Source organism: Centruroides sculpturatus, unplaced genomic scaffold (assembly GCF_000671375.1).
Source record: "Centruroides sculpturatus isolate CEXI.00-Female unplaced genomic scaffold, Cexi_2.0 scaffold1330, whole genome shotgun sequence".
Lineage (NCBI taxonomy): Eukaryota > Metazoa > Arthropoda > Arachnida > Scorpiones > Buthidae > Centruroides > Centruroides sculpturatus.
The window spans coordinates 125,909-150,374 of record NW_019385593.1 but is presented as its reverse complement, the minus strand read 5'-3'; the positions used below and the strand labels follow the sequence as shown (position 1 = coordinate 150,374).

The 24,466-nt window shown below is 27.2% G+C and overlaps 2 protein-coding genes across 5 annotated transcripts in view; both read right to left on the bottom strand.

The window, feature by feature from the left end:
- Positions 1-989: 989 nt before the first annotated feature.
- LOC111640405 (cryptochrome-1-like) lies at positions 990-8,316 on the bottom strand. 4 transcript variants are annotated; one of them, XM_023386416.1, is made up of 13 exons: positions 8,128-8,316; positions 6,520-6,882; positions 3,945-4,053; positions 3,713-3,855; positions 3,394-3,578; positions 3,217-3,305; positions 2,990-3,130; positions 2,739-2,906; positions 2,512-2,652; positions 2,280-2,431; positions 1,958-2,156; positions 1,769-1,866; positions 992-1,688 (listed from the first exon to the last, which is right to left on the bottom strand). In XM_023386416.1, the coding sequence occupies exons 2-13, from the start codon at positions 6,687-6,689 to the stop codon at positions 1,625-1,627; spliced, it is 1,659 nt and encodes a 552-aa protein (XP_023242184.1). In that variant the 5' UTR covers positions 6,690-6,882; positions 8,128-8,316; the 3' UTR covers positions 992-1,624. The 4 variants fall into 4 exon arrangements, with proteins under 4 accessions (XP_023242186.1, XP_023242184.1, XP_023242183.1 ...); XM_023386415.1 differs by lacking the exon at positions 8,128-8,316 and adding an exon at positions 6,992-7,075; XM_023386418.1 differs by lacking the exon at positions 8,128-8,316 and having other exon boundaries at positions 990-1,688; positions 2,739-2,867; positions 6,520-6,831.
- Positions 8,317-9,238: 922 nt separating this feature from the next.
- LOC111640407 (protein FAM122A-like) overlaps positions 9,239-24,466 on the bottom strand; it is a 75,111-nt gene continuing 59,883 nt past the window's right edge. The window contains exons 7-10 of the mRNA XM_023386420.1: positions 10,966-11,060; positions 10,846-10,901; positions 10,660-10,771; positions 9,239-10,528 (exon numbers count right to left, since the gene is read on the bottom strand). Of these exons, the coding sequence (XP_023242188.1) occupies positions 10,348-10,528; positions 10,660-10,771; positions 10,846-10,901; positions 10,966-11,060 (444 nt within the window). The 3' untranslated portion in view covers positions 9,239-10,347. The remainder of the gene's footprint in view (positions 10,529-10,659; positions 10,772-10,845; positions 10,902-10,965; positions 11,061-24,466) is intronic.

The following is a 24,466-nucleotide window of genomic DNA, read 5'->3' as shown; positions in this document are numbered from 1 at the left end:
AACATCTACTGGCTGAAGTAGCTCATGTGGAAATTTTAGCTGTTGCTTGTATTTTAAGAAATAGACTTCAAGAGGTAGTGGAATAAAAAAGAATAATGACAATTTTCTTCGAGAGATATAATAAATAATTATTTAAGGAATCTAAATTGTTTCTTTCAGAATTACGTATAGCTTATTTGAGAAAAAAGACAATTTTTTATCTGAAGGATAAATATTTTAAGTTTAGAGTCAAATTAAAATTAAATTTTAGACTATGTGATAATATGAAACATTGTAAAGAATATATTTTATTACTTTTTAGTATAGTCTTCAAAGTGAAGTAAATTTGCTTACTCCCCATTCATTCTTTTGCCAGTAGCTAATAAACACACCCAAAGTAATTGAACTCTAAGCAAAAATATCATGCGATAATTCTTTAGCAGTGAAATATCCTAGCGATTTTTCTTAAGTAATCAGTTCTGGAGTTTGCTTTTCTATCTCAATAATACTAACTGGCCACTACGAATTAACCCACCCATAAAAATAAATGAATCTAACAGACTATACAGTACTAAGCTAATACAGTTAATATTAATATATAGTCAATACATGCCATAGTTAATATTATTAACTATGACATATTGATGTGCCTGTAAAAATCCAATGTAATCTTAAATATCGACTTAACTTCCACATTAAGATCTCTATTAAAATATTAATATTTTCTAACTATAGATGTATTAGTATTATATTAATAATTCATGCATTTTTAGCAAGAAGAAAAGAAAGTTAACAGACCAAAAAATTGAAAGTCAGATATGAATTAAACTTATAAAATCATAAAAATGCACTACATATTAAATTCTTAATTTCATAAATATAATATGTTTTAAAAATTTTTCCATTCTTTAGAGAGAAATAATTCTGTATTTTATACAAAAAAGTAATATGCTTTATTTTAAGAAATAAGACTAAACAAACTGTATTTTCAAATTATATATATTTAAATTATAATTAGTAGTATACATTTATTAAAAATTTTTTTAGTACCAAAACAGGTTAATAAAAATATTAGACAATAATACTTAAACAATTTTGTACTTAACTCCATTCTGACTAGACAACATTTTTCTGTACTTTAAGCTCATATAAGAGGTTTAGTATAATTACTTTGGAATAAAATAACTTCAGATAAGTTTTCATCTATATACAAATGATCACATTTAAAAAGTTACATTATAACTTTTGCAGAATATTTTATATATATATATATATACATAACAATATTTCTTATTAAAAGTAATAATAAATATACAAATAAACAAACAGTTATTTTGTAAATGCTTAAATAACTGAGGATTATGCTTGACCAATTTATTCCAGAAATTGCACTAAGGAGCTGGAGTATTGATTTATCAGAATTCGTTATATTCCTTGTTAACTAGGAATTATTATATATAATATTTTGTTTTCTATATCAAAAGATAAATTCCATTATAAAGGCACTTTTAATACTGATTTGTGACTGTTTATTTTTAAATAAAAATTCATTTAAAATTAAATATTCTATTAAAAATATATTTTGTCATAGCCAAACCAATATGTATGAATTTAAACGTTTGAGAAAAATCAATACAGTTAGATTTCAATTTAATTTCTGTATATTTAAATTAGACAAGTGCTGAGATATGGTGATGATGGTCGATGCGCTATAATAGAAAATATAGTATTAATATATAGTATAAAGCATTACTATTAATTTTCATACTACATATAAATAATGCATTACCTCATTAAATTGATGTTTTGTGCTTTTAGACATTTTTGATGAATTATCTGTGGATGGAGGAGGCAATGAGGGTTGTGTTGGAATACTTGATAAAAGACCTACATAAAACAAATAATATTCTAAATATTACTATTTTAATTAACTTTGTCTGTTTTTGCTACTTTATGCTTATAAAATTCCCTCACCAACCCCATGATACTGGTTGAGTTGCTGATATACTTGTTTCATTCTTTCAAGATTAATTCTGCTCACATCTTGATGATTAACAATTGGTAATGGATAATCTTTGCCAATTATACATTTTACTGCAACCTGAACTTTTTCTGGTGCTGTCCAGGGCTCATGAAGATATTTTGTGGGAAAGTTTTTTAATACTGGTAAGTATCGCCTATAATAAAATTTTGATTGCATTTTAAGTAATTGAGATAGTCTTTGGATTACTGCATTAAGATATACATATAATTTGTACAAAATAGTTATATATGTAAACATTAATTCATTTTTATTTTACCTAATATAATCTCCATTTGGATCTGCTTTACGACCAAAACGAACAGGACAATAAAGATGAAAAAACTGCTGGAAGAATGAACTGCATGATAACCACATCCAAGATCCAGCATTTACACTCCAATCAGCATCTAATAATAATTCTTCAAATACCTAAAATATGGAAAATAAAAAGTCTATTATAACTAAAAACTTTAATTTTTAAAACTTTCATATTAATTATGAATACATACCTTCATTCCTTCTTCCCAACTTATCCAAAGATCCCCTCTTGTCAGAAAACATGCTACAGCATGTCTAGCAACATGATGAATCCAACCTTCTTCTCTCAACTGACTCATAATTGCATCAATCCATGGAAATCCTGTCTGACCCTAATAAGATTTATTATTTTTAAAAATTTGGATAATGTTGTTTTAACTAATGTTTTAAAACAATAATAACGTTAAGTGTAACTTACATTTGCCCATTTTGCTAAAGCTTCAGGATTAATATCCCAAGGAATCTGTACACAAATTGGATTGTTTAACATTCTATCAAAATTTGGATTGTTTGTTGCAGAGCAATAAAAGAACTCTCTCCAAAGAAGCTGGCCATGAAGAGATAAAGGAGGATTTGCTTTTTTAATCTGTATAAAGAGCATACTTATAATTAAGATTTCTAAACTATTTTATAGAAGTATTTTGGTTTCTCAACAAATTTAATAATTACCTTTTTATAGAGATCTGTCAGTTGTTGATAAAAAAGTCTTGCAGAGAGACACCCAAATCGGAGATAAGGACTGAGACCAGTTTGGCTAGGCAACAGAGATTGTGGTGTCATTTTTGGTCTTCCAAAACTAGCAACCCAAGCCTATTAAATGATTAGATTAATATTTATTACAGTATTTCCAAATATTTGATCAAAGTTTTGAACTTTAGTGATTTAAATTAATATACTTTTCTTTCCAAATGACGTTCTAATCGTATAAGAGATTCTGTTTCTCCACCTTGCCAGATGGCTGGTTTTAAACCTTCAGTATCAAAACCTAAATAAGGTAGATAAATATAAAGTATAAATTTTCAATTCTAAAATGAAAGAAATTATTAAATACTAATAATATAATAGGTTAATACCTAATTCTTCTAGAGTTAGAACACCATATTTGTCATCATGATCTTCAAAAATGGGAGTTGAAGAATTTTTTAACAGTTCTTGAGTTATGGTAGGTTGAGGTGGAGGAGGTGGTTCCATTGTTGCCAACACACTTTGAAATTGTTTATATGTGAGAGGTGTTTTGTCTCCATTTTTCTTGATTATTCTTTATGATAAATAATTATATTTCATTGCAAGTTTGTAACAGATAATAAATCAATAATGATAAATGTTAAAGAAATAAATTGTATCATAAATTAATATTCTTGTCTTATATGATAAAACTAAAAATTAACCTACTTTTCTAAGTTATATAATGTATGTGATGTTCGAGAAATGACAGTGATGCCCATTTCTTGGGCCATGACAGTGATGTTCTGATCCCGAATTCGTCCATAAGGTTCAGGATCTTTTTCAAAAGTCAAATGAGTCACTTTCCATTCCTTCAGAAAAAAATTTTTTATTTTGTTTTTCTTACAATACTTTTACATTAAATGATATAAAATTTCAAACACATTCTGAAAAGATTTACTTTAAAGAGTCGTGGAAATACATCTGCTGGCTGTCCTCTTATAACAAACAGACGTGAATTTAATTTACGTAAACTAGCATCCAGATCATCTAAACATTGTAATAAAAACCTAAAATAAAAATAGAACTATCTTGTAATAATTCAATAATATTATATGAAAACGTTTAAAAAACAAATGTATTAAACTAAAAACAGATAATCTGAAATTTGAAAATAAATAAAATGATTCATATAACTTATAATTAATTAAACTAATCATCCTCAATCTTAAAAAAAAAAAACACTTAATATTAACAACTTTAAAAGAAANATATATCATATTAATTTAGCATATATGTGACTCATAATAGATGTATATGTATATATACAGTGGTGATATTCGAAATATATAACAAAGGGTTCGCTAACAGAAAATTTTCCCTTAACAATTTTTTTTCGCTCAAATGGTGCATTAGCAACATTAGCGCAAAAACTGACCTTAAGATACCCATATACATAAAAAAGATGCGTTCGCAAAATTAAGTCAGTTAAAGTTTAACATTGTTTATGCCAGAACTATATATATATATATATAGTTCGCCTTGGTGCAACGGTTGCACCAAGGCAAACTGGGTATAAGGCTTTAGTTTAGTAGTGTTACAGAGTATAATACGTATATTTTAATATATTTTTTAAAAGAAACATAACCACTGAAAAATATTACATGTGTTTAACAATGGGTTCGGAAAACTTTGAAAATGTTAACAACGGGTTCGGCCGAACCTGTGCGAACCCGCTGAATATCACCACTGTATATATATATATATCTATAAATATTCTCAGGAACTCCACAGGATTCCACCAACCCTTTCCTCTTGCAATATTAATTTATCTTTTAAAAAGTTTGAATTAAAACAAATCTAAATGTTAAAATTAAAATTATTGGATAATATATCTACAGAAACATTTCACAAAGAATTATCACTACTCAAATAATATAAAATATATAATGTTTAACTCTTATTTAAAATCTAAACATTTTTATTATTATTTCCTACACTGAATTATGTTGAACAAATTATTACTTTTTATTAATACTAATAATAGACAAATGATTAATTATTATTATTTAAAAAAATCACCTATTTAAGTATGAAAAACCAATAACAAAATTTTCTTTTCATTACTTAAATATTTTGATTTTCTTAAATTATCACACATTTTATGTCATTCATGTGAAATATATTTTGTTTTTTTGTAAGATAATTTTTTTTTATTTTAAAAATACATTTGAGACAATTAAAATATTATTTTAATTATCTCAAATTTTAATATTTAAAATAATTATTTTAAAAAATTCATTCCCTTGCTTGAAATGAAATAATAAAATTACAATGAATAAGAATTCTACTGACTTAAATAAGTTTTATTATTGGATTTGTTTTCCTTATTTTCACTAATGACAAATTAATGAACAAATTAGTAAAAAAAAAAAAAAAAAAATTAAAATTAACTACCTTAATTAAGAAGCTTTCTTATTTAAGAGCTTTACATGATTTATTTTAATTACTGCAGACCATTAATGTAAAATAACAGGTATAAATTTTAACTTCAGCTATAAATAGTAATTTTAACACAAACAATTTAATGCTTATATTGATTAAATATTTAATGTGAATTTTCCAATCATCCAGATTAATCCAGTAATATTTCTAGGAAATATGTAAAGTTAATAAATCTGTTTATAGATTGAATTAAGCTATTCCATTAATTAAAAGTCTATAATTTTCATTCATAGACTTTTATTGAATATGATTTTGGTGTAAATATAGTCATATTCAATCTACCCACTACAACAGCTGTTCTTCCTCAACGGTTTTTTCTATTTGTGTTCTAGCTGAATTCCACAAGGAGTGCATAGACAGACAGACAATGAATGGCTTGCGTCCATCTATCAGCAGGATATGTGGAGACAATAATGTTGTCTTGACAACAGCATAAAAATGAATTAACCGCTTAGGTCTTTTTAATCTAACAAAAAGTCTATATAGTTTATGATCATTTTATAAATCTATTTAAGCAACCTTACAACTCCTGCAACAATTTAATCAAATGCTCAATGAAATAAAAAAGTTCTGATTATAAACTTTTATATGTAAATATTAATATAAATAAAATTTTTCATAAACTATAGTTAAGTTCAATAAAATTTCATAAAGTTTTTCTGCAAAGTTTTGCAATTATGCAGCGAAACAAACTTTACAGGAAATTTTGTTAAGTATTTAGTTTTATATATACAATATCTTGTATACGTTTTTACTTTATTTTTAACGCTGTATGTAAAATTACGAAATAATTTAAAATATTTTTTAAGCACGAAAGGATTAAAATTTAGCTGGTAAATTACGTAAAATTTTATTATTATTTACAAAATGAGCAATAGAAGAAATAATTTGTACATGTTATTTTCACTTTTAAATACAATTTAAATTATAATAATAATATTAATATAGTTATTATTACATGAAAGTAACGCATTTAAATTTTTTATAACTTATTGAAGTATTAAAATATTCAAAAAAATTATTACACTTACCTCCATTTATTAATGCCGACATTGGATGATCCAGCAAACCAAGGATCTAATATAAAAACACATCTCCAAGTTGTGGAATTAATTAAACCTTCTCTTAAACTGGGTTGATCGTGTAATCTAAGTCCCTTTCTAAACCAATGAACGACATTTTTTTCTTTCGAATTCGACATTTCCTCCTTCGATAATTATAATCCTATTACAAATATTTGACTCCAGCATTATATCAATATATAAGCAGTTAAGTTAAGCATCCGAGAACACAAACTATACGTCCTCACGATCTATCTCCTCTCATCCAACTGACAACTGAACCGAACGGCGAAAACTTATAAACCTGTACGTCATCTCCCTACGCGCGTGCACCTGGAAAAGAAAAACTGTTTCGAAACCGGAAAACAACCTAAATTAAGCAAGAAAAACCGGAAGCAATCACATATATAAAGCGCCTAATCAATATCCGGTCAAAATTTACCAGTTAATCATATATGGTCTTTAATTTATAAAATATGTCGCAATCGGACATCTGCACAAAGTGAAGACGGATTGCAACGTGACTTTAACTTCGACGTCTATTAGTTGACGCCGATTGGTCGGTTATGTCACGTGCAATTTTAAAAGTCACGTTGAACACTACGTGGTTGCTTTATTGCATAACGTTTCGCTGCGCAGTTAGAAATCTTGATTATGATGCAACACAACAATAATTCTTGGATAACAACACGTCACGTGGATAAACACACTTTCGGTATTATGTATCTTCGATTATTAACAGAATTAGATGTTAACATAAGAATAGCGTTGCAAGAAAATAATAATAATAAAAAAACTTACTAACATACAGACATATATACATATATATTAAACAGGTTGCTATTATTTAAAATTACCGCAAGTTTAAAAATAATTTGTTTTATACCGTAATAATTACTAAGGGCAAAAAATTTGAAAATTGTAATTAATGCAACAAAAGACATAAATGCAATTTAAATGGAAACATTTTAAACATGTTTTTAACATATTAAAAATGTTCCCATTCGAATGAATGGGAACATTTTTAAAATGTTTTAATGATTTAACAAACAACACAATAGCAAGCAATTACATTTATATATAATCGTCCATCAACGACATTGCACATTAAAATATTTTAAATTTATAAATTAAAGCTGCATTTAGATAAAATATTAATTAGAAAATACAATTAACATTAATATTAAATAATCATGCCTTTTAGGATATAGAAATTTTTTAATACAGTATTTAAAAAATGCATCATCAGATACTCAGCAAAACTTTCGGATTATATATGCAACAAACGTTATGGAACAGCGTTATTTATATCTAATATAAATTGTTGAATAACTACTACATTTACGTAAATTATTTTTTTTATAGAATATCATCATCTAATGCTGTAATAAAAAAAAAGTAATCTGCAACTTTAACTGTATAACATCCTATATTATAGCTTTAAAATGCTTTAAACTAGTTTTAAAACATTTTTAAATATGCAATATTCCTTAATATATCTATTCTAAAAATAAAATCAACAATAATAACTTTTTTTTTTTCAGTTTATTTCTAATAATATTTAAAATTTAAATATACCATTCTTTTGGAGGGTTTTTTCCTCGGTTTCCTGACGTCATTATTCATTGATCATTCTACAAATTGGAAGTTGTAGGTGGACTTGAATGGAACTTACAGCCTCTACAGGATATGTCAATGACAATTTCACTTCATCTCAATTCAATATAAATGAATAAAAGAGAGAGAATGATTGTTTATAAAATTGATGTTGTATTTAGTCTTAAAAGTTATATAAATTTCCAAACGAAAATATTTTTATTAATTAAGTATAAAAGTATAATTAAATATATTTTCTGCAAAATGATTCAATTATTATACTGTATTTAAAATATAAAAGTGTTCTATTCATTTTTTTTTGTGCATTTTTTTTAAAATAGTTAATATGTTGAAGGTAGAAGCAAATATAATCTTTAAATGATTTAAATTATAATCAATTATTGCTACTTAAAATGTGAAAAAGTTCTCAATACAATCAGAGATTATTAATAATTTTTAATGAAAAAATTCAAAAAATATTTCATATTCACTGATTTTTTCAATTTTATTTATTTGGGATATCAAGATAATTACCCAATTTTACATTAAAGTCTCCAATGTTTGTTACAGGAATATTTCTATATAATATTTTAAAAAGTGGCACAAAAGAAAACAATACATTTGGATAAAATTACAGTTGTTCATCATCAAATCTGAGACTTTATTTACGCCAAATTCATTCGGTATAAGTGAATTATCTATATATATATAATTATATACACACTGTACATGGCAGTTATAACTGCAAATTATCTGTAAGACAATAAACATGGACTATTTTTAACAATCTTTCAATGAGAGGCTGCCAAAATCACATTTAACATCAATTATTTACATGCACACAATATTTTACAAAATGACAAGAAGTGCAAGTAGTTCCTGCAATTCACTAGATGAGAGTTAATCTAAATTATACAGCTTGACTGTGAAGTCGCTTGGAAATCTTCCCATGAGTGTCATTTGGAATATTTATTTAAATTTGAAAACAACTGATTAAAAGAATTATACAAAACATATTAAATGAAATAAATTGCATTTATGGAAAAGATTTAAAACCATTATATTTCTTTTACTAAATATGCATTTTCTTTTTGGACAACACAATATTTGAATATTTAAAAATGTATAGAGATGCAAAAATTGTTGATCTATTTTCAAATATTAAATAATAAAAATTGTAAGTTTGTAAATTTTTCTATACAAATTGACATTTAGTCAAAAATTGACACTTATTCAATACGATATGCATTCTTTATATCTGTTATCAACAATTTTTATCACATATATTTATTTTGCATGATGGTGATCTTTTATAACAAAAATATACTTATGGATACAATTAATCTGAACTGTCAATCTTAATAATTTATCAACCTATTTTCATCCATTCGATTTAAACAAAGAAATCATATAAAATTTTATATAATTACAAATTTCAAGTATTAGTCTATTAGACATCCATTTCTTTATTTATACAGGCTTATTTTCAGGCTAGAAAATATGAAGGCAAATGTAAATAATAAATTAAACAATCCAATTTTAAATCTGAACTAAATTATTATTTCTGTATAAAAAGTAGAGCAATTTATTATGCTCTATAACAGGAAAATACATAATTAATTTGATAATTCCATTAGAAACAATCTGTAATTGATTATTCTTCTATATAAAAATCATAATTAATTTCATGATCAAGTATGGATTATGAAAAATTAGAGATTAAATTCCTTACATAATTCAAAGTCATGCACATCCTAAAACTGGACGAATGGAACTGTACATATCTTATATTAATATCATAGAAAGTAAAAACAGCACTCAGCACAATCAGAAAAAGACTCAAATACATTCTAAACTAAAAAAACAGGCACAATAATTTAAAAAATTTTATACGATCTTGTTAAATCATTAGGTTTACATTAAGAATGCATATATAGTTCTACCCAAAACTTTGTTAAAATACTGGGTTTAATGGCACAATAATATAGATTAGAGGTAAACCATTATTATTCTAGTTAAAATTTGTTTTGGTTTGAATTGATGATATGATTTTTATAGTCAAGACAATACAGTTTATTTTTTCTTTAACAAATATTGAACATTACTCACAGTATATTTATTTATATTGCAAATAAGAGGTATCTTTAGTAAACTTGCATGACAAATAGCAAGATTTTTATAAGTTTGCTTAATTTTATAACATTAAATTGATGTTTCTTCCATTCTACATGGAATATCTTGGGTGGGTGTAGCTGGCTCTACTGGTTTGAATGTTCCACAAGGTGACCCACTACTACTTGACATAGAATCTGTTATATCAGTACCTTCAGAAGGAACCGTTTGATCAGGGCTATTAACCATTTCAATGTTATTTGCAGGTAAACTGTAATAATAAAATTATTAATAAAATAAAAATTACATTACTACTTACATTAAAATAAAAAATGTGTCATTAAAAACAATCTGATCTTTATATACAAAATTTATGAAAAAAATTACATATTTAAATGTTACCTGTGGGCTAAAGGATGTAAAAAATGAGACCCTTTTTCTGCTGCCATAATTCCTGAATTAAGTCTTTTAGCTGGACTTGCAAATGCATCCAAACTATCTATTTCACCTTCATCTAAAGTCAAGAAGTATATAGTTTTATTTTCATTATACATTGATTTATTCTAATAATGTAAAATTTTTACTCACACTTCCGTTTTACAGAAAATTGACTTGGTCGCAATGATATTGGACTTTGGCTCCGACTGCAATTTTTAATAGATTACAAAAACTTGTATTCCATTATCTCATTTAAACATATTTACTCACCGAGTGGAAAATGTTTTCCTTGTAGGACTAGGACTAGGAGTGGGGGAATAACTTGATGACCTCACTGGTTGACATGTTGATGGTGAAAAACATTGCTGTTTAAAAAATTATCAAAACTTATGTTGATGTTGATATTTATTACAAAATTTTCACACACATTCAGTATTCAGCTAATAACAGTTAAAAAAAAAATATGGCTAAATAAAATTAGGATTAAACTACTAATGTGAATTTTATCTTTTGCTTAAAGCAAGTTAACCTATTCATTTCAAACTTTATCCAAGCATATAAAGTTCTCATTATCCAAAAGCAGATGGATGAAGCAAGAATAAACTTAAAATTTAGGATTTAACTGAATAATGTGGGGTCTCCCTCCCATTGTTTAGATAGCAGTAAATACTGAAGTTGTCTTTTTTTAAGCATGAGCATGACACGGATAGCAGGAACTGGGCAATGCTGCCATATCTAGCAATTTATTGCCAGCTGGTAATATGGCAATGATTTTTTTCAGTGTTTGGAATGGATATGTCTATAATGTATGTGATTTTATTGTGTTTATCAATGAGTGTGATGTCTGGTCTGTTGTGATAAATTGTTTTTATCTGTGATTATGGCTCTATCGTAGTACATTTTGTGCATGTTGTTTTCCAATACTGTCTGTGGAATGTATTTGTAGTATGGTTCATGGATGTCTAATAATTTGTGTTTCTTTGCAAGCTCTTGGTGTATTACATTTGCTACTTGATTATGTCTATGTAAATAATCTGTCTGTGTCAAGAGCTTGCATCGGAAGTGATGTGCTGTATCTTTGAGTATGTGCTTTCTGTAGTTTTTAGTATTTATGACCTGATCCTGTATGGCAATCATGAATCCTTCCGTCTCCCCAAAGAGACATCCCTGAGCTAACCAGCTGTTTGATACAGTTTTGTTAACAAAATTTTATAAAGCTACTTGGATCGTGCAAAAATTTATCATCATAAAATTAATTGTTATTTTTATTTATTTCCAGGTAACTATTTTATATTTTACTTTACTATTATTATTCTCGCACCATCCAAGCTCTAAGCTATCACATAATTTTTTAATTTCTGTTTTATTTATTTAAAACTTAATATTTTAAATATATTCTAAACATATTTATATTTGATCATATTCAATTTTGTAATATCAACTGTTCATATTTGTAATACAGTAGAGCATCGATTATCCGACTCAATTGGGGACTCAGGTTGGTCGGATAACAGAAAAATCGGATAACCGAAAAAATGAAAAAAATACATTATTAGTATAGCCCATGTAATTAGTATATTAGTATATTGCTATTAACCAACTTCGCATTGAATTTCCATCGATGTTAAGCCTAACAAATTTTTTTTAAAAATAATAATCGTCGCTATTGTATCGTTAAAAATTATTTTTAAATTATTTTATTGCTCACAAAACAAACAACCACTCATAATTAGAAAATTAAGTCTTGTTTAAATACTGGCCGCCCTTTAATGGTCGAGACAATGTTGCCAGCTAAAACATGCAAAAATTTAACAAAAATAATATTAAAGTAGCCAAGACATAGCCAAATATGGGCTATTGTAGTGCCACATCACTAGTGGACATTTGAAATTTGCCAACTAGAACGGTCGGTTAATCAATGTGATGGTTAATCGGGGGTCGGATAATCGATGCTCTACTGTATTGTAAAATTCTAATTTAATTAGCATTTAAATGATACCTATCAATAGCCTTAAAATCTTTCTACAAAATATAAGATCCGTTAAAAACAGATGTCTATACCTAACTACAATTCTAAATGACTTTTATAACTTGTATATTTTTACTGAAAGTTGGCTAACTCTTTATTCATATGATGTTTATAATTATTTAGAACAATTAGGTTATTCTTATTTTTCTATTACCAGAGAACACTAACGAGGTGACGGTATCTTAATATTATACCCCTTCAATCCAGGTTTAAAAAATTTTTGAATATCTAGACCAGGGTGGCCAACAGTTTTTGACCCCGAGTCGAATTGGAAAGAAAACTTTTTCCACGGGCCGAACCAGAGGCTGCCCTAGGAAGATTTTGAGGTGGTGCGAGATCTTGTGGTGTCACCTCATAGAGACTATATTGTAGACAGAGATTACAGATACATTTTTCACATTATCATGCTTTATCAACATTCTACGCTGTAGTTACGAGATTTGCAATGGAGGGTGGGTTAACTCTGAATGTACAGTGAGTTGCTGACCTTTTTTTTTTTTAGACGTCAGAATTTTTCATTGAACTATTCGGACTTGAGTAGCTAATAATGAAAGATTAATCACGGGCTGTATGTTGGCCTTACCTAATCTAGACTGTATTCTAATAATAAAATTACCTGTATATTGTTTAATCATAATTATCATTTATGCTCCCCACAACAGTAGGGAAAAAGTTTTCTGCATTTTACATCAGTACCTTGGGACAATAGACAATTTTAGTAATAATAAGATAATACTATGTGGTGACTTTAATTTAACTAATATTGGATGGTCAGTGAATGACCTCTCTTATTCCCTGATCCTGAAAAAATATTTTTTATTAATGATATTTATTATTTTTTTAATTTTTTCCAAAAGATACGTTTTCCTACAAATTTTAATTCTCTTTTTTAGATTTAGCTTTTACTTCAAATTGTAATCTTACTGCCAGCCCTGTGGTCAAGGTTTCCAGTCTGACCACATGGCTATCTGCCTAGATGTCACTATAAGACTAATTAAAAATCTGTCTAAGCATTTTGCTAAAATACCTCTATGGACACGTTTTAATAATATACAAGCTTCAAAATTCATCTGCTCTAATGATTGGCCATTTCTCAAATCTCCTATTATGTCCATACAAGCCATTACAGATCAGATATATGACATTTTCTATTCCACCATGTATAAATTCCTTCAATATCATTCAATTGATATTTCCCCTCGTAAATGGTTTACTCATCACTTAAAGTTCAGAAATGCAACCAGAAAACAATGGCCAAGTGGAAATGGAGTGGAAACCTTCATGACCTTTATCTACACCATATACTTCAAAAACAATTTTACAAAGAATGCCAAGTTTCCTTCAAAAATTACTTTACAAATGTCATTTCTAATTTTTCCTCCGACCCATACCTTTTGGGGATTCATTCTTAAGTTCTCCCGTAAAATACCCAAGAAAACACAACATATACCTGATGACATGATATATGACATCTACAACAATATTAAATCTAGATTTTTTCACATTTTACCCAAAGCTGAATTTTCTTCTCTTTCACATAATAATTTTAACAACCATTTCAGTTTATTGTTTCTAGAAGTCAAAGATGCTATTGGCAAATTAAAACTGTCTAATTTTAGTTCAGATCATGTACCTGCCATATTTCTATCCAAATTACAACCTTCTACATGCATCACGCTGTCCAAGCTCTTTTCCAGATTATTCCAACATAACTTTATCCCGAAACAATGGCATTCTTCTACAATAAAAGTTATCAGTAAAAAAGATACTAACTTTTTCAGACATATCACCCTATCTCCAGCAATGCTAAAATTATTTGAAATATGTATTTACCAGAAAATATATACACCAATAACTTCTAAACTATATCCTATACAGCACTGTGGTATTGTCCATCATTCAACTAACACTAACCTAACTGAAACACTTTTCACCATTTTAGATAATTTTGAAAATAGAAAAGCAACCTATATCATTTATCTTGACATTTCACAACCTTTTGATTCAGTTCTACGTAACATGCTTCTTCATGTTCTCTGTGAATATTTTGATATTAACTCTGTTTTATTAGCTTGGATAAACTACTTTCTAGCAAGACTATGCAAGGTAAACCCAAATGATTTTGAATTTCTAGTTTACCTCCTGTTAGTGACATTCCACAAGGTTCAATTTTGAGCAGTCTATTTTTCTCTACATATATTAACAATCTCTTCAACAATATTAACTCTAAAGTTATAGCTTATGCCAATGACATAAAACTTCTAAATCATGATCCAAACGTTTTACAAACTGACCTTAAAATTCTTTCTCTGGTTTTTAGTAAAGTAAATTTAAAAATCAATATTCATAAAACCATCATGATGTGTCTCTTTCTGATTAGAAATCTGCCACTTCCACATTTTTATATCTATAATCATATTCTAAATTGTGTAACTTCATTTAGTGATCTGAGAGTCGTTTTTGAAAGTAAATTAACTTTTAAAGATCATATAGAAAAAACAGCAAAATCTATCACAATCAGCCGGGGAATTTTATGGCACTTTTGTAAACTCATATCACCAAAAACTGTTCTTAGGACAATATTTTTTACAAACTTTCAGTCCTTAATAGATTATTGCTTACCGATCTTGGCAATGACATTTTCTTATTTACTAAATAAGGTTATTAAAGAAATACACAAAGTATAATGGTATAATGAAATTATACCACTATACTTTGTGTATTTCAAAGCATAATAGTATAATGGAATTGAAATAGAAATTTATACTAGATAGATATCCAAATAGATTACTAAAACAATGGAAAGAAAAAAATAAATACAGAAAAGAAGAACCTCCAAAGAAGAACAAAAATTCATAGGTTAAATACATGGTCTTTTCATATATAAAAGATCTATATGAGGAGATTAGCAAAGAAATAGAAAAAAATTAATGTAAAGTTAGCACCAACATACGAAAAATTACATTCTAGAATTAAGAAGATACAATCTGCACAAAAAGAAAAACAAAAAACAGAAGAAATCAATAATATAGTTTACTCAATTCCATGTACTGTACATGTAGCATCAAAAAATATTATATAGGAGAGACTAAACGAAAAATAAAAGTTAGACTTAAGGAACATATAGTAGATCTAAAATACTGCAGAAACAACTCAGTGTTCTATGAACACTGTACAGTATATAGACAAAGACAATATAAAAATTTTACAAAAAGAAAAAGATGCACACAGTAGAAAATTTACAGATAGCATAGAGATTCTGAATAATAAAAACAGTATAAACAAAAATCTTAGCATCAAAATAAATGAGAACTGGTTACAAATATTGTAAAGAAATTGAACATAAAATTAAATAAGTATAAGCTATAAGTTTTATAAATTGGAAATATTAAAAATTGTAAAAAAATAAAAATAAAACTGTTGTAAAAAACAATATTGTATTTTCATCATAAATACCGTATTAGCCCGAATATAACACAATATTTTTCGACCACTTATTTTCCGTTAAAAAATCGACTTGCGCTAAATTCGGGGTTTAAGTAATGCAATGTAATATAAACAAGGACATTTTCCTATAGAGGTTTCCTGTGTTATTAGCTATACAGTAGAGCGTCGTTTATCCGAAAGCTGGTTATCCGAAACGTCTGTTATCCGAAAGCATTCCAGTCTGCAAATTTAAATTTTCGCTAGTGCTGTGGCGCTGCAATTTTTGGCTATTTCTTTGGGTTACTCAAATATTTTACGTTTTTGATACTAAATTAACATCTGAAGTATAATTTTTTATTGTTTTTATATTTTTGAATATATTTATTTTTTTTGTACAAAATAAAAAATTAATTTTTAACGATACAATAGTCTTCGTTAGGCTTAACATCAACGAAAATTCAACGCGAAGCAACACGCAACGGAGAAAAATTTCAACATGGGATAAATTAATATATTTTTTTGTACATGATTCGTTATCTGAAAAATAAGTTATCCAAACCACCCCAGTCCCCAATTGATTCGGATAAACGACGTTCTACTGTAATTACATAAATAAATGCTTATCTGATTGAATTTTACTTTCTTTGAATTCTTTTATGAGTATTATTTTTTTTCTAAATATCTTTATGAAAATTTTGGAGTCGCATTATATTCGGGCTAATACGGTATATTTAAATTAGTTATGTGTTACTAAAAATAACCAATGAAAATTAGGAAAGATATTGGAAGATGTTATTAAAAAAATAATCTCTCTTAATGACTTATAATTTTTTGATAATGAAAAATTTAGAAATGTGTAGCTATAGTTTAATCCTCTAAATAAAAAGTAAATTAGAAATTTGGTGCGAAATTAAGCAATGAGACTAACGAAGTACTGTAAGAGTGAGTGCATGACTGAAAAATTCCCTTTAAACAAGAAACTTTCCTGAATGTTTAAACTAAACATGTATTGTTGAAGTTTTAACAAAAACTGTTTTAATAATTTACAAGCTTTTAATTGTCTTAAAAGAACACAATAGGTATATCATTTGAAATGTTAAATTATATGCTTAATACTATGTAGAAAATTAATATAATTTATTAAATGGCAGAATGAAAGGAAATTAAAAATCTGTAATCATGCATACACCCAATTTTGAGAAACTACCTATATGTTAGAACAGTGGTTCTTAACCTTTTTATACTTGCGGCCCATAAATATTTCATAATTTTTTTGTGACCCCCATTTTTTTTAATAATAATTTATGTATGTTAAATTATCTATAATAAATTGATTTTTTTATTATTGTTTTATTTTTAAAATTCCAAGCATTAATATTTCTTAGAATTACTTTGGAATAAAATAAGTAAATACTGTGGTGTAAGTAGCATATTCGCATTTATTTCTTCTGTACTAACAAAGTTGTATGTAGGAAGAAATAAGAAATAAAGTTTTCGTATTTAGTGTTTTTTATTTATTTCTTATTTCACTTTTCAATACAATATTCAGTTATACATCAATTTTTGACAAGACTATGTCTTGTTTATAAAATCGTACTGCCATTTTATGTTACCAGCATAGAGGTATGAAGGAGTACATGTCGAGAGTTAATATTTGGCACAGAGTATTAAGTGCCCAAATCATTTGCACATAAAAAAATCCAGATTCGTAGGTAATTGGGGGACCAAGAACCGAATCAAAATAAAATACAAAATAGTGACCCTCTTCTACAAACAGGCAAAACAGCCACCTCACCCCACTGAAGTCAGGTGGGGGAGAGTACCACCCACAGTCATTCTAAGAAGTGAACTCTGACCTTAGGCCCGAACACATAGTTTCTTCTATGTTAAATAAAATTTCTAACCTAATTTTGTAAATTTGGGAGTGCTAAATTTGCACTGGAATAAACATATAGGTGATGTTGCACTTTCCCTGGCAAAGTATACTGGAATAAATAAGAAAATTCGAGCTTTTTTAAGCACATCACTCTTGAAACGGCTGTACCACACTTGCATTGAATCTAGAATAAGATACGGTATCACTGTATGGGGAACCGCATCTCTACACGCTGTTAACAAACTTCAGATGGTACAAAATCGTTACATGCATTCAATTTATAATTTAAACTTTATGGAATCAGTATCCGAACTCTACCGCACCAAAAATATTGACAAGATTAGTGAAATTTACAAGAAACAGATTCTATTGGAGGGCTTCAAATATATAAAGGGAAAAAAAGAAAACAGCTTCCTCGGAATTGGTATAAGTGAATGTCACAGATCAACACGAGATACTCGTATAATTCGTGAATATAGTCTTCCAATTGTTAAACTAGAGGTGGGGAGATCTGCATCGATCTTTCAATTAATCTTCTATTGGAATAGTCTGTACAATGATTTACGTAATATATCGAGTTACGAAATCTTCAGAAAAAATGTAAAAAAATGGAAAAAAACTCAAGACGCAACGATATTTGTTGTTAATTAATTTTCTTTCTCAGCTCGCGTCCTGTTTTTGTTTGTTTGTATGTTTTTTTTTGTTGATTTACTGTTAAGATGATTGTAAAAGGCCAACCTGGTCACAGTGTCTTTTGAGAAAATAAAAAAAAATAAAAAATAAAAAATATGACATTAAAACAGGGGGTCATTACAAGTGTTTTTTTAACATTATCTAGTATAGAAAATTGTGGAACCAATAAAAATTTGACGTTATATTAGGGTTGTCGTTAGATCCGATGACGTTATAATCGTATTAAACTGTATATTGTTTATGCAAAATAAAAAAATAATTTCGGACGATACAATAGCCATGATTATTTTTTCAAAAATGGGAAATTTTCATTACGCATCGACAAAAATTCAATCCGGGCCAACACTCAACAGATAAAAATTTCGAAATTGGACAGGTTAATTTCATCGAAAATGCATATGGTTAGCGAAGTTTGAACAATTGTGCCCAAAAGCAGCGATAGCAAAGAAGATTGGAGAATGAGAACAAGACTCGCCTTGAGCGTCAAAGTGATTCCACTTAGTAGTGAGTCTCCAAGACATAGTCTTGTCCCAAATACAGTTTTGCCATTTTACTTGTCTTTTTATTATATTCTGAAGGAAATTTTGCATAATTTGGAGGCCTCCAGCAAACTTCTTATGGACCCCCAGGGGGCCGCGGCCCCCTATTAAGAAACACTGTGTTAGAACATCACTCAAAATTGGCTAATGTGTAATACAGAATAGAAGGTATGTGCTTTGTAATTATATATTTTATCTTAACAATTTAATGATATGTAAAAACCGTGTACATTTTTAAATATAGTTGACTGAAGAGGGGCATTGTGGGCCCAAAATGCATATCAACTAAAAAAGAATAAATAAAGGATAAAAAGCTGCCCAGTGTCTGATTGAATGCACTTTATTATCATGCTTGTGAAACAAACACACAAAGATTATCTCCTTTTAAACAAATTTTGCCATCTCCCTTACACTAATAATGCCTATGTCGCTAGAGTCAGACTGGGACTACCCAATTTTAAAGAAAGAGTCACATATTTTGACCAAATTTTAACTCATAAATATTTTATTGGTGTCATAAACAATTACTGGTTTAAGTTGAAAGTTCCTTCTCGAATAACTAGATCTCAATCATGTTTACATACCCCATTTTATCGTTTATCATTAAGTCACAGATCCTTTTTTTTAAATCAATCCATCAATCTATGTTGCCCATTGAACATCACCTTTATCATGACTTCATTAAATATAAACATCTCTGTTAACACTTTTTACATAATGTATAATTCTTAACTGCTCTTTTCATGTGTATATTTCCTTTTAAAATCTTTTAATCTGTTATTTTTTCTTGATTGTATTTTACTGTATTTTGAGGTATATCTTATTTGGGAGATGGAAATCTTTTTTTTTTTTTTTTTTTCAGGAAAACATGACAAATGCATTTTGGATCTTAGTGTAATTAACAATCCCTCTTCAGTGTTACTGTGTAAAACATAACATTAGTTATTACAAATGTTTAATAAAATGCTTCTTGTATATAATAGAAAAAACCTTTCATTTGTCATATAAAAATAAAACTGAGAGAGGGCAATCACTCCAAATGCACTTAGTGTATTTTTTATCTTGAATTATACTAACATGGGTGACATTGGACAATAAAATTATAAAACATTATAATTTTGCATGTCTCCTATAGATAATTTTAATTTAATTTAGTTATATATATATATATATATATATTACAAGATATCAGTAAATTAAACTCAGTTTCAATTCTTCTATAATTACAGAATTATTAGCAGTATTATACAATCACAACAATTAAAACATCTTAATAGATGAATAATGTAATGAAAACAGATAAATACAAAATTATAATACTTAGTGAACTATTATAAAATTACAATGCTGGAGTGGTATGGATTAAATATGTTTTATTTTATGATGTCACACCATTTGTAACACTGTATTAAACACTTCGGAAAGTATACATATTTATATTTTTCTGTAAAATTTTTAATTGCAATACGTTCCTTAAACTTTCTTTTATGTCTATATCATTGTGGCAGATTTGAATGTTTCTTCTATTGATTGTACATTTTTATCACCTGTATGGATATATCGTGGTGATTCTGTCTAATCTCAACCAAATTGCAGCTTCTTGTTCTTTCACCCGATTATCCAAAATTCTACCGGTTTCTCCTATATAACATTTTGGGGAGTTGCGCGTACATTTTAATTTATATACTATTCCTTTTTTACCTAAGTCACTCAAAGACAGTTGTTTTTTTTTATCATCATCATATTGTATTTTATTATTTAAACTTGGAGCTAATGTTATTCCAAAATTCTTAACATATTTAGAACATTTTTTCGAAAATGTTTTTTACACAAGAAAATTTATAATTATTATTTTCATTAAACTGTTTTACTTTAAATCTATTTCTTGTGTATTTATGGAACAATTTTGTTAAAATTAACTTTGGGTAATCATTAAAAATAAACTTTTTATTTAAATTGTTTACCATTGTTTTCGGATCTTTTATATCTGTGGTTCTGGTATAAATTTTCTGCAACTCCATTAAGTATGAATTTTCTTTAATTTTTAATGGGCAATAAAATTTAAAACTTATAAGAAAGAATGTTATGTAGATAAAGCTATATTTATCAATTCATATCAAAACTGAATTAATAATCATAATATTCAGATAATTAATCTATGGTTTATTTCTATTTTTTTTTTTTTTTTATTACTATAAATTTTAGATGGTATATCTAAAATTTTTTCATTAATCTTTTGTGTGTTAAAAACAATCAAATAATCATCTGCATAGCAGACATGTAATTTAATTCCATCAATATTATTTAATTTAACGACTCTTTCATTCATTCCAATTTTTGCAAGCTTTGGACCCATTTTTGAACCCATACTAATTCATCCTGCTGCTTGTAATATTCATTATTTGATTAATTCAATAAACTAGTTCTAAGTGTTTTAAATTATTTTCTATTAGAGTCCAATGTATGTTTGGATACATACATGTTTATTGTATCCAAACTCATTAATTTATCAGTGGGTTCCTTTTTTTAATCTGTATAATTTACTAATTACTTCATCAGCATTATTCATGCTGTATTTCGAATTATGTATTATATTTATAATATGGAGAAATTAAAGTACTGAGAACTTAGAAGCATACCATCCATTGGTAGATTTTGTTTGTTTATGGGTTTTCTCTCTTATACCTAATTTAGGGGTTCTATTATTATTATTATTATTTTTTTTTTCTGAAGAGAGAGAATAAAAATATTTAATCAGTAATAAACAGTACATTAGTACATACATAAACGGTTTGTCATGGAATTCTTTGACATTTTTGTAAAGTTATTTCCTCAAAGTCTTCAGATTGGTTTATTTTGCCAGTATTGTCTGCCAATATGGGCTATAGTTGCCTCAACCCATTTAGAAAAAATGTTATTTAAAATAAAATAAAAGAATTAGATAAAATTTTTCTTAAACTCTCCAACCTTTCTTTTACCCCTAATGCCAATATAGTTAGGTCCAGTTGGGAGTTTCCAGCTTTACCAATCGTATGAAATACTTCAACCGTTTACTTTTATATAAATATTTCTTTGGTTTGCTTCGTTCCAATTCCACTTTTTGGCTTTCCATTTCTTCCAGATCCTTTTTCTATTGATCTATTCTGAATATGGTCTTCGTGAAACAATCTATACATGAAGACTTTACATTTTAAATGCATTTGTAAACAGTTTTTGTTATAGCTTATTTATTATAAAGTATTACATAAGCATACATTTTTATAATCTCTATTGATCTTTTTTCTTTCTTATGGGTGTTATTTTTGGGAGAGGATATCAATTGTCTCGAGACATATCCTTTTGTGTGTGAAATAAATTAATTAATTATAGAATACAATTTAATGTTTGCTGTATTTTTTGTGCAACATAAAATGATTTCAATAAGGTTTTTTTGTTTTATTTTAACTTTGCTTGTATGTGGTGACAATTAACAAAATCGGATATTTTTGGTATAATACACGGAGAAAGCAGGAAGCAATTTTGAGAGGCTTACCACAAAGCAATTATTTTTTAAATGAAATTTTTCTATCAGTTTGGGTTTTGAACATTTATTTTAAAATCATTTAAGTAATTAAACAAGTAATCATTTGCAAATAATTTGTCATTAACCAAATAACAAATTAATCAGTTTAAAGCATTAAAATTTTTGAGATTTTATTTTTTAAAAAACTGAAGTTTGACAATTAAACTACTGTATTTGTAATTGTAGAATGAAGATATAAGAATTAAGTCATTGATATAAGAATGTGGAATTATGGGAGATTAATTGTTCTACTTATTCTCTTGATTTCTTTTTGTTACCAATTTGACACTGCTGGACATTTAGTGTAGTGTGACAAAAATAGCAACAAATATAAATGATTAAGATTATTTGACTTTAAGTGGTGAGTGCAAATGTTCTTAGCTTCTCAAAGAGATTTCTTTGAACAATAAAATATTGAGATTCCGTGAATTTAAAGGAAACTATTAATTTTTAAATCATCTAACAGTAAAAACAATTTTTTTTTTTTTTAGAGCTGTCAAAATTGATGTTCAATATCTGCCAAAATTAGGGTTTGAATTAAATTTTCTTATTTTCGCATTTTACTTCTAATATCCTTCAAGTACAAAAAATAGCAAGGAAAGATTTCTAATGAGCAAGATCTTGACAAAAGTCTTTTCTGTGCAACATAACAACAAAAGCTTTGCAAATTGTGGAATGTGTAAATTGGTTTGGATAAATGTTATTTTCAATTACAAACATTACTTCATTTTCTTGTTAAATTTGTGCAAAAATGAGCAATTAATCATTTTCATGTAAAAAAAATTAGCATTACCAAATAATTGATAAACTATGATCAGTAAGTCATTTATTTATTTTTGCCAAATGAAATTATGATAAAAAAAATTTTTAATACGTAGTGATCATTAAGATAAAATCCCATTTTCTCCCTTTAGTGATTCATTTGATGTTGACCAAATTTTTTGTTACTGTAATTTTTGTTTATCTCTGCAAATCGAATTTCATAAGTTATGTGTCTTATCAATCTAGTACAGTCACAAATTACATTATTATTTGTTATTTGTCTAAATTGTTAGTGAAAATTCATCTCCTGCACGACTATCAACTCTAGGCTTTAAATACTCCATCGATCTCTAAACTTAATAAACATCTGGATTCTGAAAATGAAATAATCAAACTTTTGTAAAAATTAACAGTGCAAAATTAACTAAGTCTTTAAGAATATTTTAAAATTCAAATCAATACATTGTTTACACGGATAATAAAAAAGCTAGCTAGATCTTTTTCCGTTTATCAATGTGACGTTTTGTAATACGATAGAACCCCAATTAGCTGGGGTAATGAAGATAGGTGCTACGTCAGATTAAAAATTAGCTTAAACGACACATTAAATACTTTTTCTACAAGACTTGTGAAAAGACGACGAAAATGTTTGTTTAAATAAATTAGTCTATAAAGCAATACAATATAAAACAAACTTATGTAATGTTAAAATTATTGTTCTTATATACAGTTGACCCCCTATACCACTGTTGATTTTTCCGTTTTATATGAATTCCATGTTGTACGAGTCACTTAGATTTTACAAATATGTGAGCCATTCACAGCCCGGCACATGTATTTGTAAAATCTAAGTGACTCGTACAACATGGAATTCATATAAAACG

Bases quoted from the DNA above. Each gene is read 5' to 3' on its own strand.
- LOC111640405 (XM_023386416.1), bottom strand. From the start codon at position 6,689: ATGTCGAATTCGAAAGAAAAAAATGTCGTTCATTGGTTTAGAAAGGGA. The intron at 3,306-3,393 runs GTATTAACCTAT...TACCTTATTTAG, and splicing joins TCTAACTCTAGAAGAATTAG to GTTTTGATACTGAAGGTTTA. The intron at 2,432-2,511 runs GTATGTATTCAT...TCCATATTTTAG, and splicing joins GTTGGGAAGAAGGAATGAAG to GTATTTGAAGAATTATTATT.